General features: G+C 38.1%; 1 protein-coding gene across 1 annotated transcript; it reads left to right on the forward strand.

The window, feature by feature from the left end:
* The first annotated feature begins 9,221 nt into the window (after positions 1-9,221).
* LOC136219184 (transcription termination factor MTERF9, chloroplastic) lies at positions 9,222-12,272 on the forward strand. Its single transcript, XM_066006465.1, has 5 exons — positions 9,222-9,623; positions 10,125-10,203; positions 10,278-10,402; positions 10,479-11,171; positions 11,436-12,272. The coding sequence occupies exons 1-5, from the start codon at positions 9,324-9,326 to the stop codon at positions 11,748-11,750; spliced, it is 1,512 nt and encodes a 503-aa protein (XP_065862537.1). The 5' UTR covers positions 9,222-9,323; the 3' UTR covers positions 11,751-12,272.
* The last annotated feature ends 1,556 nt before the right edge of the window (positions 12,273-13,828 follow it).

The following is a 13,828-nucleotide window of genomic DNA, read 5'->3' on the forward strand; positions in this document are numbered from 1 at the left end:
GTTCCGAAGACTTTCTGTTCTCTTATGCTCTTAGTTCACGATCTAATTAGATCATTGCTACCGGAACATCATTCGCAGGCGTAAACATTCCATCTTTTCTTCTTTCAAGAGCTAGTTCGAAGAACCCATAGCTACGGAACCAGACAGATGGGCCCGGCCACATAGGGCTTATACCAGAACAAAGGGTCCTCTCGTGCCTGTCTTGACAAACGTATTCGTGATGAAACCTTGTTAGCTGGGAATAGAGCATCCTTTCTTTCGCTTTCCAAGGGTACTAGGAATGAGCCATGAAAGACAGGATCCTCTCAGCTGGCCACTGGCTGGGCCTGTGTACCACCGGTTGCTAACTTGCTCAACGAAGCATTGCCGGTTTAGAATAACAAGTTGTCCCGAGACTTAGTTGCCTGGGCAGATCATATCTGTTCTTTCTTTTCAGACCGGGGCTGCTGAGAAGAGGGAGGCAAACCAAAGGAAAGAGGATTGGAATGGATTGTTTAATGAAATGACCAGATGAGGGAATAGGTTTTTTCCGTTTAATCACTCTTAGCCGGTTCTTTAAGTTTACACTTTTCTGTAAATCCTCTAAGAAGTTGTACTCCACTAATGAGCTACGCGTATCTGCAGTACAATCTATTTGGTCCAAGTCTTCCCATCGTGTAATGACAGTCTGCCTTCACTAGTCCACCAAAGCGTGCAGATCAAGAATGGCAAAGACCGGATCTTCTCTAACTCTAAGAGCGGATTGGCCGACTTCAAAGCATTAAGTGATGAACTCTCTTCCGATTGATTGTCTCGATTTCACTGCCTTGGTTGGCCACCATGCCCACTTCTCTCCAATGCCTCCTTCAAAGCGCTTAAGATAAGAAAAGAAGGGGTTGGAAGTTAAGAAGGCAGTCAGTGTGCACCCTCGGCTCTGGTTCAATCCCTCGATTCAACTGTGCCTGTGAAAGAGAAGTGGAAACCACAGAACAGAAGAAGTGGTAGCATTAATATCTATAAAGATCCGATAGAACCAAGATTCCGCAGTAGATCCCGAACCGGAGTCATACCAGTCTGAAGGCAGGAACGGAGTCAGAGTCAGCTTTGGCATTCAGCTGTGCTCAATCTCATATCTGGATTGGTACTTTCCCCAATCTCATTACTTTTAAAATTCCCTCGAAAGCACCAAGGCATAATTAAAAGTAGAGGAAGCAAGAAAAGAGAAAAATGAGGACTTTCGCAGCTATAGAAGATGAAAAAAGTATGATTGAAATTATCTTCTCCGAAGGGAAATGGACTTGCAAGATTTTGCCCCTATATGAGATGAAACTTTTAATCTTTGCATGACCTTCTCCGAAGGGAAAACCACTTGCTTCATTTGACAGCTATATGAGCTGAAAAAAGTTGAATTCAAATTATCTTCTCCGAAGGGAATTAAGAAAGTCAGATTGTGCCCCTATATGAGATGAAACTTTTTTCATTGAAATGATAGCGACGGAAAGAAGGTATGGCGTCAAGGCGATGTACCGGGTCTAAGGGATATATGTGGCCAGCAATCCCGGGTAAAAGCTCCTATTAGCATCGTTGGAACAGTACAATAGCTCCGTAGAGGGCTTAGAACAGTAGGATAGCGTAGTAACAGACCGAGGAGGCCCAGACCAGTACTCTTAATATTACAGATATCGGTAAAGAAGAAAAGATTGTATATGATTCAATCAAGCTGACTTCGTTCCGACAACTAGCTTACGAAGTAAGCAGACTAACTGACTTCGTAAACAGACTGGACTGTGGGCAGATCCTAGCCCATCAATTACGCTATTTCCCCGTAACTTTAGGGCTTCGAACAGAGAGTCTCTTTCTTCGAACGCATCTGAGACCCAGTAAGAAAGTCTCCATAGAACGATAGCCAAATCCCCTATTTTGAGCCTTATAACGCATAAGAAACCTGCAAAGGGAACTCTTTAGGGTAGGCTAGGCGTAAAAGCAGCCGAGCTAAAGCTATTTGTCCGGCTCCAAAGCACCTATTTCTTCTGTTAGAACAGATGGATAGTTTACGTTAGAACGAGCTATTTCTACCTTGCTGACCTATCTAGGTGAATCACATCCTAAGAATGTTCTAAAATCTTCAATTTTAGATAGAAAACTTCTTTGAACCCGTATTTTTTCGATAAAAATCAATCATTTTAGCAAATTGCATATCTTTAGATATTCGATCTAAGCCCAGGCTTAGGAAGATGGGAAGAAGTTACGGGTAAAGATGGGATTAAGGCTAGCTTGCTAGCTTGGTTCTACTCCTAGGTAAGGGAAGTATGCCTATGGGTACTGATCTGATCTGAGCATACCCTCCATTCTATGTCTATTTTCTCAGATAGAGCTTACCCGTGTGAATTATGCCATGGGTGTAGCCGAACTGGCTCTTTATCCCTCTTTTCTTCTACGAAGCCTTTTGCCTAGCCCTTTTCCCTAGCTCGCTTAGGATTAGGATACCTTTTTGCCTAGCCCGGTTATGAGCCCTTTACCCTCGCTTTAGGCCTTCTTTGCCTTGCTTTTCTGCTTTCTTCCTACCTCTTAGGTACCACCTTTAGGCAGCCCGCAGCTTTCTTATCTTATTTACGGGTAACTTCTCAGCCTATTAGGCCAAAGAAAAAATCTTTCCGTAAATTTCTTTATTAAAAACTTCCTTTTAATGTGTACTATTCATAAGTGCCAAAGCTCTTTCAGCTTTACTTTTTTTAGGGCTCTGCTCTATAGGAAATCCAATCCCTAATTACTAGAGACCGAACGAGAGCAGACTTTGGGGCGATGGACGAGGACAGAGTTGTTTCCACAGAATCAAAAGGCTATTCCTGAGTTCTCGATGACTTGCCCGACCAGACGATATTCGTTTTTTTACCAAAGCAGAAGAAGGCATAGTGATCGCTGACCCGGATTTTCTTTCCGGGCAGACAGAGAGGCGCATAAGCACGAGTTGATCCATTAGATATAGATGTTGGTGTAGCCCTCTCCAATTGTTTTTCTCAAAGCTCGCGTACGGAGGTTCTATTTTTCGAAATGGGTGGCGAAACTTAGCTTAAAACATCCATTCTTTTCTACATGACACCACGGTGTGTCAATTCTCGTCTCTTCTCTGACCTCGCATTGACTTACTTTGATCCGGAGGGATTGTGTCTGGCTCCCCTGGACAGAATCCACGGTCAAGGACTCGCCCATTCACACGACAATGATTCACCTATTCTAGTTCATTATCCTGTTATTACCTCTTGCTTTCTGTATTGAGGGCATGCTTCCTTCGAAAGACATTACCAGGTGTGCTCCATACTCGATCTCATAGATACCCAAGAGAATGATTCCGAAGCCGGACGATGGAAAGGTAAAGAAAGACAGGACCTTGCTGTGTGCTTTATTGCCAAACTTTGTCCCCTCTTGCAGTACCTTGAACGGGTTTGCTATGATTCCCCCTTTCCATGCCAAAAGCCCCCAAGTAGGGCTGTACATGCCGATACGGTAATATAGACTCACGGAACACAAACTCAAATAGAAAAAAGAGCTCTCCTAAGCAAGCTGCGGAGTCGTAGACCATTGCTTAAAAGACAGGATGGGATCTTTCCTTCTGATCCTAAGCTCTTCACCTTCTTGACGATATAGAAAGTGTTCCACGAGGAGGGTCAATCACCAAGACTTTCCCCCGCCTATAGATCAGCAGCCAGCCATAAGCTTCGCTAAAGCGACTACGTACCAGCAGCTCTTGTTCAAGACTTTTTAAGAGCAAAGAGTGTAAAATTTCTTTTAATAGAAGAAGTCGAAAGGGAATAAAGAGTATTAATTCTTTATTTGCTAGAACAAGCCAAGTTCTTTTACTCTTATCTAAGACAGGAATGGCTTTTACCAGCACACCATAGTAAGCCAATGGCTGCGGGGCACTAAAGAACTCCTCTATTGTAACCTCGTCGGAAAGTGCTTTAACATAATACCACCTACACTACAGTAGTTTAACCACTGTTTGACCCAGCATCTCAATAAAGACCATTCTAAGAAATCTTTCATACCGGGTTGAACAAATAGTTCGTCCGGCACTACTTTTAATTCTCGTGGTCTAAATTCGTGCCTAAGAGTATCAAAAATTTTACCTCTAACATAAGTGTCAAGGGGACGCCCCCTACTGATCCAAAGAGAAATAGGAATCTTCCTTTAAGTATACATAGTATACACCCTGTCAAAATGCATGGATCTACTATGGTCAATTCTTGACAAAGCTTTACCACGACACCCCTCTATCCGAGCTAAGGTTGAAAACCTTTCGACCGGATAGACACCCATCAAACCGTAAGGATGGTGGGAGTTCAACAGGTTACGGATAGACACAGGACTGAGGTCCACGGTAAAATTCCGAACCCCAAGACGCATGATACCCCAGGGGTTGACCAGTAACAAAAGATACTGAGGAGAGCCTTCGTTTTACGATACAACTTTTGGCAGGCCATGGTGCGGATAATTGTGGGTTTTCTCCTGCTTATTCATTAGGGCGAGTGGATAGGGAGGGTTCAGAGGTGCTCGTTTTCGCTAGGGTTTAGCTTTTCAAGTTTTTGGTTACATAGATTCAAATTCCCAGATGGGGATTAAAGGAATTGTAGTACAGCGCTAGAAGAAATGTTGCATTGCACGAAAGAGCCTTCCTTTGTCCTAGGGGGAGGGTTGGGATAGTAGCTAAATAAGATAAGAGGAATTCCGCCCATTAGCTATAGACTTCCTGATCATCATTCGACTTAGCGCTGAGCCAAAGAGCGAAAAAGCCCTTGATCGCGAGAGGACTTTCTTTTCTAGATTACATCATGTTAAAGAGGGATTTGGTAAGATGAAAGTAAGCCGAAGTGAATTCATTCCATGATGAGCAACGGGAGTAACTAACCTTTTCAGTGGTTAACATGTCAATCTAGGCCCGGTTCACGTCAGCTTGGTGGGCCATGCCACGCCTCTTCCTATTACTTGTTCGCCACCTCCTTTTCCGTTCCAAGGGCTCTGAGTTTTTGAGGATGGGGCAACAGAAGTCGAAGTACTCATATCCCCCTTCTGAAAGAGGCTCGACCGATAAGGAGAGGGAAAGGAATACTCCTTCGCTTACTCATTCCTTTGTATGGCTTGGGGGTTGGCTTGCCTGTCCCAAAGGTCAAGAGAAGTTGCCTAGGCCATGCCCTTATTATCCCATTCTTTAGGAATCGAGCAAAGCTTTATTTTTTATTACATTACAGTGATTTCTATCTAAGATGGCCATAAATTCTGCTCGAGTGACCAGACCTACTTCATTATCTGCTGGTACTTCCTGATTCGAAGACAAACTCTGGGGATTTCCAGTGTCTTCGAGGGCCTAATCCCCTACTTGAGACGATGAAGGAAGCACTTCGGCTGGATTTGCAGGAATCAACTCATTCCCCTCCAGCCAGGTATAAGCCTGCACTAGCAGCCAGATTAGGAGATCTTAAAGACCTATTTTTTTAACATAAAGACCTTCTCTTTCTATTCTCGTGTGAGTGAAGACCTATAGGGTTTAGTTAAGAGCCCTCTAAGGTATGTTAGTTTCTATCTTCTTTCTGATCTCTTGCTTTCTCTCTTACTCCTGCTTTCTCTGGTACTATATTTATTGACTCAGATAGTAAGGTACACGTGTGCGATCCAAAACAAGATTTCTAGTTGTTTTACTAGAAAGAAGTCGATTACTGCCATTCCGGAATCAGGTTTGAGAAGTCTTTCGTCCGGGAGGTATAGCTCATCAACCCAAGGTTTAGGGCAAGCAAGTACTAGTAGTAAGGTTTAGGGCAAGTAGGCTGGGTTATGGCTTGCATCAGATCTCCTATGTTTTTCTCTATTTGTGGGGGGATTATCCTTATTGTGGGATAGGGAAAGAAGGTTTCCAAACCGGGGTCGATCCGTAGAAATGCTGTAAAACGGGCTTTTCCCTAAGCTAAGAAATTGACTTCTTTCTAAAGCCTTTCCTTTCAAGGAAAGTCAAGTGATGTTTTTAAAAAGGTGCTTTTTTACCGTTCCTATTGCTCGTCTGGATTGGGACCTCTGTAATCTTAGTTGGAGAACGTTATTTGAAGAAGCGATCATCGTTACGTTACACCGATCTGATCTCGCTTAAGAACCTTTTCTCTAGCCCGCCTTTCTTCTATCTTAGCCCGGCTTTAGACAAGCAATGAAGTGCCTATTCTATAAGCTATAGCTTAGTAGTTTCTAATCAGCCATGGGCTTACCCGAACGGGCTCTTTTCCGATCTTTTTTATTCTTTCTTTCTCTTATTTCCTACGGTAAACTTAGAGGTATAGTTAGAACTCTGCTTCGTATCCGAGAAGCACTCCGCTTTCTATATAATTTAATATAGGGTGAGGCCCGTTACACCCTTTTCCCTAGCCTGCTTAGCAATGGGCGAAAGCCTGACGGAGCAATGCCGCGTGGAGGTAGAAGGCCTACGGGTCGTGAACTTCTTTTCCCGGAGTCGCATAAGGGTCGATGCAATTGAGTCCTTTTACTACTATAAATGAATGCTCTCGTTACTTTTATGGAACTCGTCCTTTTTACTTTCTCTTATTGTCTTAATAACAATTGAATATCGCTTTCTTACTCTATGTTTATGTTCGCTGTGTAGCTCCAATACTTTATTTTCCCTCTATGGCTTACAGGAATTGCTGACACTGGTCTTGACGAGAACGGCTTTAGTTTGAAAGTTTCCGGTCGAGAGAGGCCCACTTAACTTATCCGACAAGGCTATAATGGTTTATTGACTTTCGATAATTTGAGGTATGCCGTTCGTTATGCCTCTTGTGATTGAGGTCTCCGGTGGACCTTAGTTCCGCTCGCCATCAGGCTACTTTAGTAAGCCGTTAAACTCGTGCTTCTGATAGGAAGTGCTTCTTCTACTTGTGGTTACGATTGAAAATACATATCACACTTTCAAGAGGAGATGCCGGCGAAGACTACCAGCCAAGGACCTGGGCCTACTACCGCCAAGTAGTCTATTCAGTCTCAAATTGAGTACTATTGAGTACTAAAGTCAAACTTCCCCAGAGCAGCGGAACGAAAGCCATGGCAAGCAGCATACCCCTTTAAGTATTAATAATCTTTATGTCACAAATTAAATTGAACCAGTTTTCATATATTAAAAACTTAAAATAACAAAAAGTATATTAAATACATTAATGAGGGTAAAATGGAAAAACATTTGTTTTGGAAACTAAAACCGATAAATAGTATAAAATAAAAAAATAAAAATTTGACAATTATTTTGAAATGGAAACAGTAATAAAGAAAAGAATATGAATTTAATAGAATAAATAATACTCCATCCGTTTCATATTACATATCTTTCTAGCAAGTTGTACAGAAATTAAGAATATTAGGAAAAAGACTTTGATGTCTCTTATTTATTTATTCCACTGTTTAAGTCTATTATTCTAATTAATTCCCATAAATCAATGTTTTATAGTAGAAAAAATGTGACTTAATGTGTATTGATCGTATTAAAATGACATGTATTATGAAAAAAAAAATCTCTAAAAAGACATGTAATATGAAACGGATGGAGTAATGTTTTTTTTTTTTTTTTGAAATAATGTCAAGTTTTATTAACTTAAATCAGATGAAAGAATATTACTAAGAAATGGTGGTGGACATATGCTCGCTCACCCCGAACAGACACAGAATTGACCGTTTTTACTAGAGCATGGGCAGCCAAATTCGTTGAACGCTTAATAAAGGAGATAAAACACAGCTCTAAATCTCGTAATAAATTAATACAACCAGAAATAATGTCGACTAAATACGAATGACCTTCTAAACTCATTTGAATTGTCTTGACTATGACGAGATAATCCGACTGAATTTGAATTTTCTCACTGGGGCAATGCATCTTAATCCAACTTAAAGCTTCTTTGATAGCCATGACCTCGGTAGTTATGGATTGAAATTTCCTTGAAAAGCTCTCATCTTAGCTAAAATGCGTTCTCCAGTGTGATTAGTTGATGATGTCATAGATGAGAAAAAAACTTTTGATGCAAGAATTGAAAAGAAAAGAAGAAACTTGTCAAAGGACAAGACAAAACCAAAATTATTAGATCACAAGACCCATATCCGTTGAACATCAACGGAAATGAAAGAACTTCAAATTCTCATTTTAATCAATATTGTAACTCATTTTTTTTTTTTATCTATTGAGTATTCCTATGTTTTACTCCATCCCCATGCTGTCTTTTTAGAGCTCTACTTCTCTTTATTTTATTTATTTTTATAACAATATACATATAAAACAATTATTTAGAATGTGTTGATTGAATTCAAAAAAGTAAAAGATAAGTCTTTTAATCATATAATTAAAAGTATTTTGTGCTTTCATATACTTTTAAATGGTGTTAATATTGAAAAAAAAAATGAATTGAAAAACTTAGGGAATCTCAAGTCATAATTTTCTAGTATGTCAAACTAATAAAATCACTGTCTTTAATATGTTTTAAGAATTAGAATTTATAAATTAGAATCTATGATATATTGTCTAGAGTTTAGGATTTATAAATTGGAGTTTAAATTTTTTAAATTAAAATGTAAAAACATATTTTATTTGTTATATATAGAATATAATGACATATTTAGAATTAAGCCCAAAAACTTAGGCCCTTATTTGGGAGGAGGTTAATGGGAGTAAATGGGAGTAATGGAAGGTTAAATATTAAGTTAACCTTGTTTGGGAGTTATTTTTTAAGAGTAAATGGAGGTTAATGGGGCTAAATCTTTACTTCCTCTAACCTCCAAACTCTAACCTCCAAATTGGGGGTTAATGGGAGTAACGTAAACTTTTTTAAAATTTCTTGTATCTGCAGTGTAAATTTAACCTTCCTTCCCCTCCATATTTAAACTCTCAAACAAGGTTAAACATTTAACCTCATTTACATCCTATAAACTCCCAAACAATGTTAACTTTTAACTTTCCATTCCATCACTTTCCTTCCCTTTCCATTACCTCCTTTAACTCTCACCTCCGTTAACCTCCGAACTCCCAAACAAAGGCTAAGGCACAATCTTTAAAAACATATACAACAAATAAATTGTTTACACGTATAATTATATCCCTAATTTTTAGTAAGATTGGAAACCAAAGGACAACATTTGATTAACGGCTATATCAGTAGTTAGTTACCACTAGCAGCCCTTTGTTAAGCTTAGGAGTAAACAAAATCAAATCAGTAGAAACCTCCATTAACTACAGGAAGAAGATAAAAGATATTCCATTTATTAGATTTTAGGGTTTTTGGGTATATTCTCTTCTCTCTCTCTTTCCTCTGCTCTACAATTTACTAAACATGGCAGTTTCTTCTCTCTATCCATTCAATCCCACTCTTCCCTCTCACTCTAAAATTCCCCCTTCTCACTCTCTTTCCACTCCAACGAAACTCAGAGAACTTGTGATTGACACTAGGCGGAGAAGAAGCAGAGTGGGTAGGCTTGTGGTTTCGTCTACACACTCTAATGCCAAGATTCTCAAGTCCAATAAGAAATCTCGATTTGGGAAGCCCTTGAGTCCGTATGTAAGTGATGAAGATAGTGATGATATTGAAGAGGAAGAAGAAGACGACGACGACGACGACGATTGGTTACTGGATGTGAGTTTCTTTGACATTTCCATCTTTCAGTATTCATATGGAAATGTAGTGTAATTGATTTTCAAGGCAATAAAATGGAATTTAAGTTTGTTTGCCCTTGAGTACAAAAGAAGAAAAATTGCAAAATAGAGTTCCCTCTTTTTCCAATTTACGTTTTCTTTTATTGTTGCTGTGATTAATTTTCAATTGGAGATAGAACTGAGTCGCGGGTGCTCAAATCCATGGTTCTTATCTTGATTACTTAGTCGGAGTTTGACTAATGGTGGTGTGGGATGAGATTTGCATAACTTTGAAAATCACATCATCTTTATCAAATTCACTATCATAGCAAATTGATCATTTGTTTTCCTAAATTAACTGAGTTTGACGAAGGTATTAGAACTATCTTCCTTAGGGTATAACAAAATGAGTTAGTTTGGTTCTTTGCATAATCGTTTCTGTGCCAATATCACATCAATCTTGGTGATAGGATTTCTCAATTTTCATTTGCGATCCCTGCAGGATGAATTTGCAGAACCTGCAGAATTTGAAATTGATGGGAAAAAATCCAAGTCACAAAACAAAGTCAGCAGAATAAAAGGTTATTAGTAATTCTCAAAAATATTTTGAGTCCTGAATTTTGATAATATCTGAAAGGCAAAGTTGTGCTTGTAGGTGGCCAGAGACAATCAGATGTAAGGAGTAGCAGAAACACTCAAGAGAAGAGAATTGGCAGAAACTTGTATAATGCTAAAAGCAAAGCGAAGGAGGGATCCTTGCATGGGGAAATCAATGGAAAGGTATGATTAATGTTGTAATTGTTCAATATGCAGGACTACTTGCACAATGGAGCTGACATGTTTTCTTTGGTTGCAGTTGACGCCCAATATATCTACTCAGAATAGGTATGAAAAGCTGTCTGACGAAATAGATTTTGATAAGAAATGGATCCCGCTTGTCGATTACCTAAGTACCTTTGGGCTAAAGGATTCGGACTTCATCCAAATGTATGAGAGGCATATGCCATGCCTTCAAATAAACGTATACTCTGCAAAGGAGAGGTTGGAGTACCTCATGAGTATTGGTGTCAAACAAAGGGATATCAGAAGAATGCTTTTGAGACAGCCACAAATTTTACAATATACAGTGGAGAACAACTTGAAGTCTCATGTTTCTTTCTTGAGCAGTTTAGGTATTCCAAATTCCAGAATAGGGCAGATCATTGCTGCTACTCCATCACTTTTCTCTTATAGTGTGGAAAATTCATTAAAACCCACTGTTAGATATTTGGTTGAGGAGGTTGGCATTAATGAAAAAAGTTTAGGCAAAGTTGTGCAGCTGAGCCCTCAGATTCTTGTTCAGCGGATTGACGTGTCATGGAACATGCGCTACATGTTTCTTTCTAAGGAGTTGGGAGCTTCCAGGGACAATGTAGTAAAGATGGTGATGAAACATCCTCAGCTCCTTCATTACAGCATAGATGATGGATTGCTTCCAAGGATCAAATTTCTGAGGAGTATTGGTATGAGTAATTCCGACATCTTGAAAGTCTTGACGAGCCTTACTCAGGTAAATTTCGCTTATGTCAGAATATGTCACATTTCTTATGCTTTTATGCTACTCTATTGTGTTTCGGTATCCTGTAAGTTTTCATTCAGCACTTGAGACTATGCTTCTGTGTTTTCTAGAAGGTCTTGCATTTCATGAAGACGGGTTAACAAAAAATATATAGAACTGAAAAACCCAACTTTTCTTATATGTTATCTTGTTGTTGTTTATTGTCAACGGTTTTTTCCCCCGAATCTTCTAATGATGAAGCTTGCTGTTTGTTAGGTATTATCTTTGTCACTGGAGGATAATTTAAAGCCGAAGTACATCTATTTGATCAATGAACTTCGAAATGAGGTGCATTCCTTGACCAAATATCCCATGTACTTCAGCTTGTCTTTGGACCAGAGAATTCGACCTCGCCACAGGTTCTTGGTTTCCTTGAAGAAAGCTCCTAAAGGACCATTTCCTCTTAGTTCATTCGTTCCTACAGATGAAAACTTCTGTGACAAATGGGCTGGAACCAGTTTAGACAAATATTTGGCATTTCGGCAGCAATTACAACTCACGAAGTTCGCAAGGAAATATGAAAGACAATGATAATGTTTCACAGTAACAAACAAGGACTCTCAACTAACTTTAGCAACTTCTACAAACTCATTTACGCAACTGATTGAGAGGGTTTGAGGCGATGCTCTGATCTTCAGATTAATCTGAACTGCAATTATGAATGCAGGTGGCGCCCGAGTACAGATGTTTGAGATTTAGACTAAAAAGGGCAATATAGTAGAGGGTATTATCAAGACACAGCAATCTGAAATGAGCAAGTTGCCATAACGGCAAGTTTTCCCCCTAATACTTGTTATAATTTTGTTCTTTCCCCCTTTGCAGCCACAAAAACATTGTGAAGAAGGGTCCTAACTTGTAATTAACGTGAAATTTTGTTCTCCATGATTTGCACTATAGTTTTCTTGTGCCTCGATTACAATTAGAGGTCGTCCTGTATGAGTTAAGTGAGCTAGATGATCTACTTAAAATTAGGTAGACCAACTGTCAATTCTGTTATTGTTTCTTGTAATTGTAATGTAAATTGCAATGTCATACTCTCTTTTTCTGATTTTATTTCTTCAGGAACCGTTTTTGGAATGTCTGATCTAATAATGGTATTAGAGATGCATAGAAGAAGTAGAACTAGGGGTATTAAAACTATTTGAGTTCGTTTCGAGACATTAACAAGTGGAGCCTGAGAGCTTCTCTAAGCTCGTGAACAAGTTAGATTAGTTTTTTTTTTTCCGTAAAACTATATATATTTTATTAATTTTTAATTCAAAATAAAATAATTGACGACCATGGGTTAATTGTTTTTTTTTTTAATCTTTTAAACTTATATGGAGTATGTTATAGGTTATATATATTTATTTATTTTGTCGTTTTTGCTACTTATTCTATGCATACAGAGCCGTCTTAAACTTTTTGAGGCCCATGTGCTAAATTTTTCGTAAACCTTAATAATTAATAGAATTTTGTATTAAGGTTATAAATTTTGAATAGTTGAATATCTAAATCACATACGCACTCAATGTAATGAAAAAGTGTAAATAAATCTTATTACATTATGTTTTTTTTTATTTAAGTTAATATCTATATTTGATTAAGCACATCTTAAATTTTGGGCCCTTATAATTTTGAGGCGATGTGCACAAGCGCTTCTTGCACACCCTCATCTACTCCCCTGTATGCATATATGATGAATATGATGAAATTGATTGTTGTTTTTTGCTCATTAAAATTATGTAAACAAATTGATTGTTGTTTTTTGCTCATTAAAATTATGTAAACATTATTTTAAGGGTAAATAATTTATTAGTCTCTTACTTTTTACCTAACACACTATTTAGTTCTCTTATTTTGAAAAACACATTATAAGGTCCCTAACTTTTAATATTAACCCTTTGGTCCTTTTGTCTAGTTTTTTTTAGACTTGTAATCGTTATATTTTAGCATAAACAGAGTAACATGGTCAACTTGTATTATATTGTGGTTGTCCTAAAAAGTAAGATATGTTCGGTTAAAAATCTGAAAAAATAGATAAAATGACCATAAGGTTAATATTGATAAAAGATAGGGACCTTAAAATGTGTTTTTCAAAATAAGATGACTAAACAGTGTGTTAGGTAAAAACTAGGGGACTAATAAATTATTTACCCTTATTTTAATTGGTAGGAATAGAGTTTGTTTTTATTCTTGGTAGAGAGAAGTTAAATTCGTTGTCAGATTATTAATATGGACTCACCACTAAGTGATGAGTTACGTAGTTGAGAATATAATAGTCTCAATGTATGCAGGGAGGGACTGCTAAATGTTGATGTGGCAAAATCTATGGAAGAAATCTTAAATATGATTCGAGATGATAATATACTGACGAATTTATTCTGATCTCACTCATGCTTAAATTAGTAGAGTTTGAAAAGAAAAAGATGATGTACAGTAGAATTCTGGGATTTTGTGATGACATACCTTTTATTATACAACAAACTTTTCTATTTATAAAGTGCCAACGGTAATTCTGTATACGCTTTAATAGTAAATCAGGTTACATGAAAAGCTCGTAGTAGAGAATATCCTTCGACACCAACATGATTTGACATATGCTAACTGTCAACCCACGATTACAGGTG

The sequence above is a fragment of the Euphorbia lathyris genome, chromosome 2 (genome assembly GCF_963576675.1).
Source record: "Euphorbia lathyris chromosome 2, ddEupLath1.1, whole genome shotgun sequence".
NCBI lineage: Eukaryota > Viridiplantae > Streptophyta > Magnoliopsida > Malpighiales > Euphorbiaceae > Euphorbia > Euphorbia lathyris.

What these genes read in the sequence shown, in the direction of transcription:
- LOC136219184 (XM_066006465.1), top strand. Translation starts at nt 9,324, where the DNA reads ATGGCAGTTTCTTCTCTCTATCCATTCAATCCCACTCTTCCCTCTCAC. An exon ending in ACGACGATTGGTTACTGGAT is followed by an intron (nt 9,624 to 10,124) that starts GTGAGTTTCTTT and finishes CGATCCCTGCAG; the next exon opens with GATGAATTTGCAGAACCTGC. An exon ending in TCTTGACGAGCCTTACTCAG is followed by an intron (nt 11,172 to 11,435) that starts GTAAATTTCGCT and finishes GCTGTTTGTTAG; the next exon opens with GTATTATCTTTGTCACTGGA.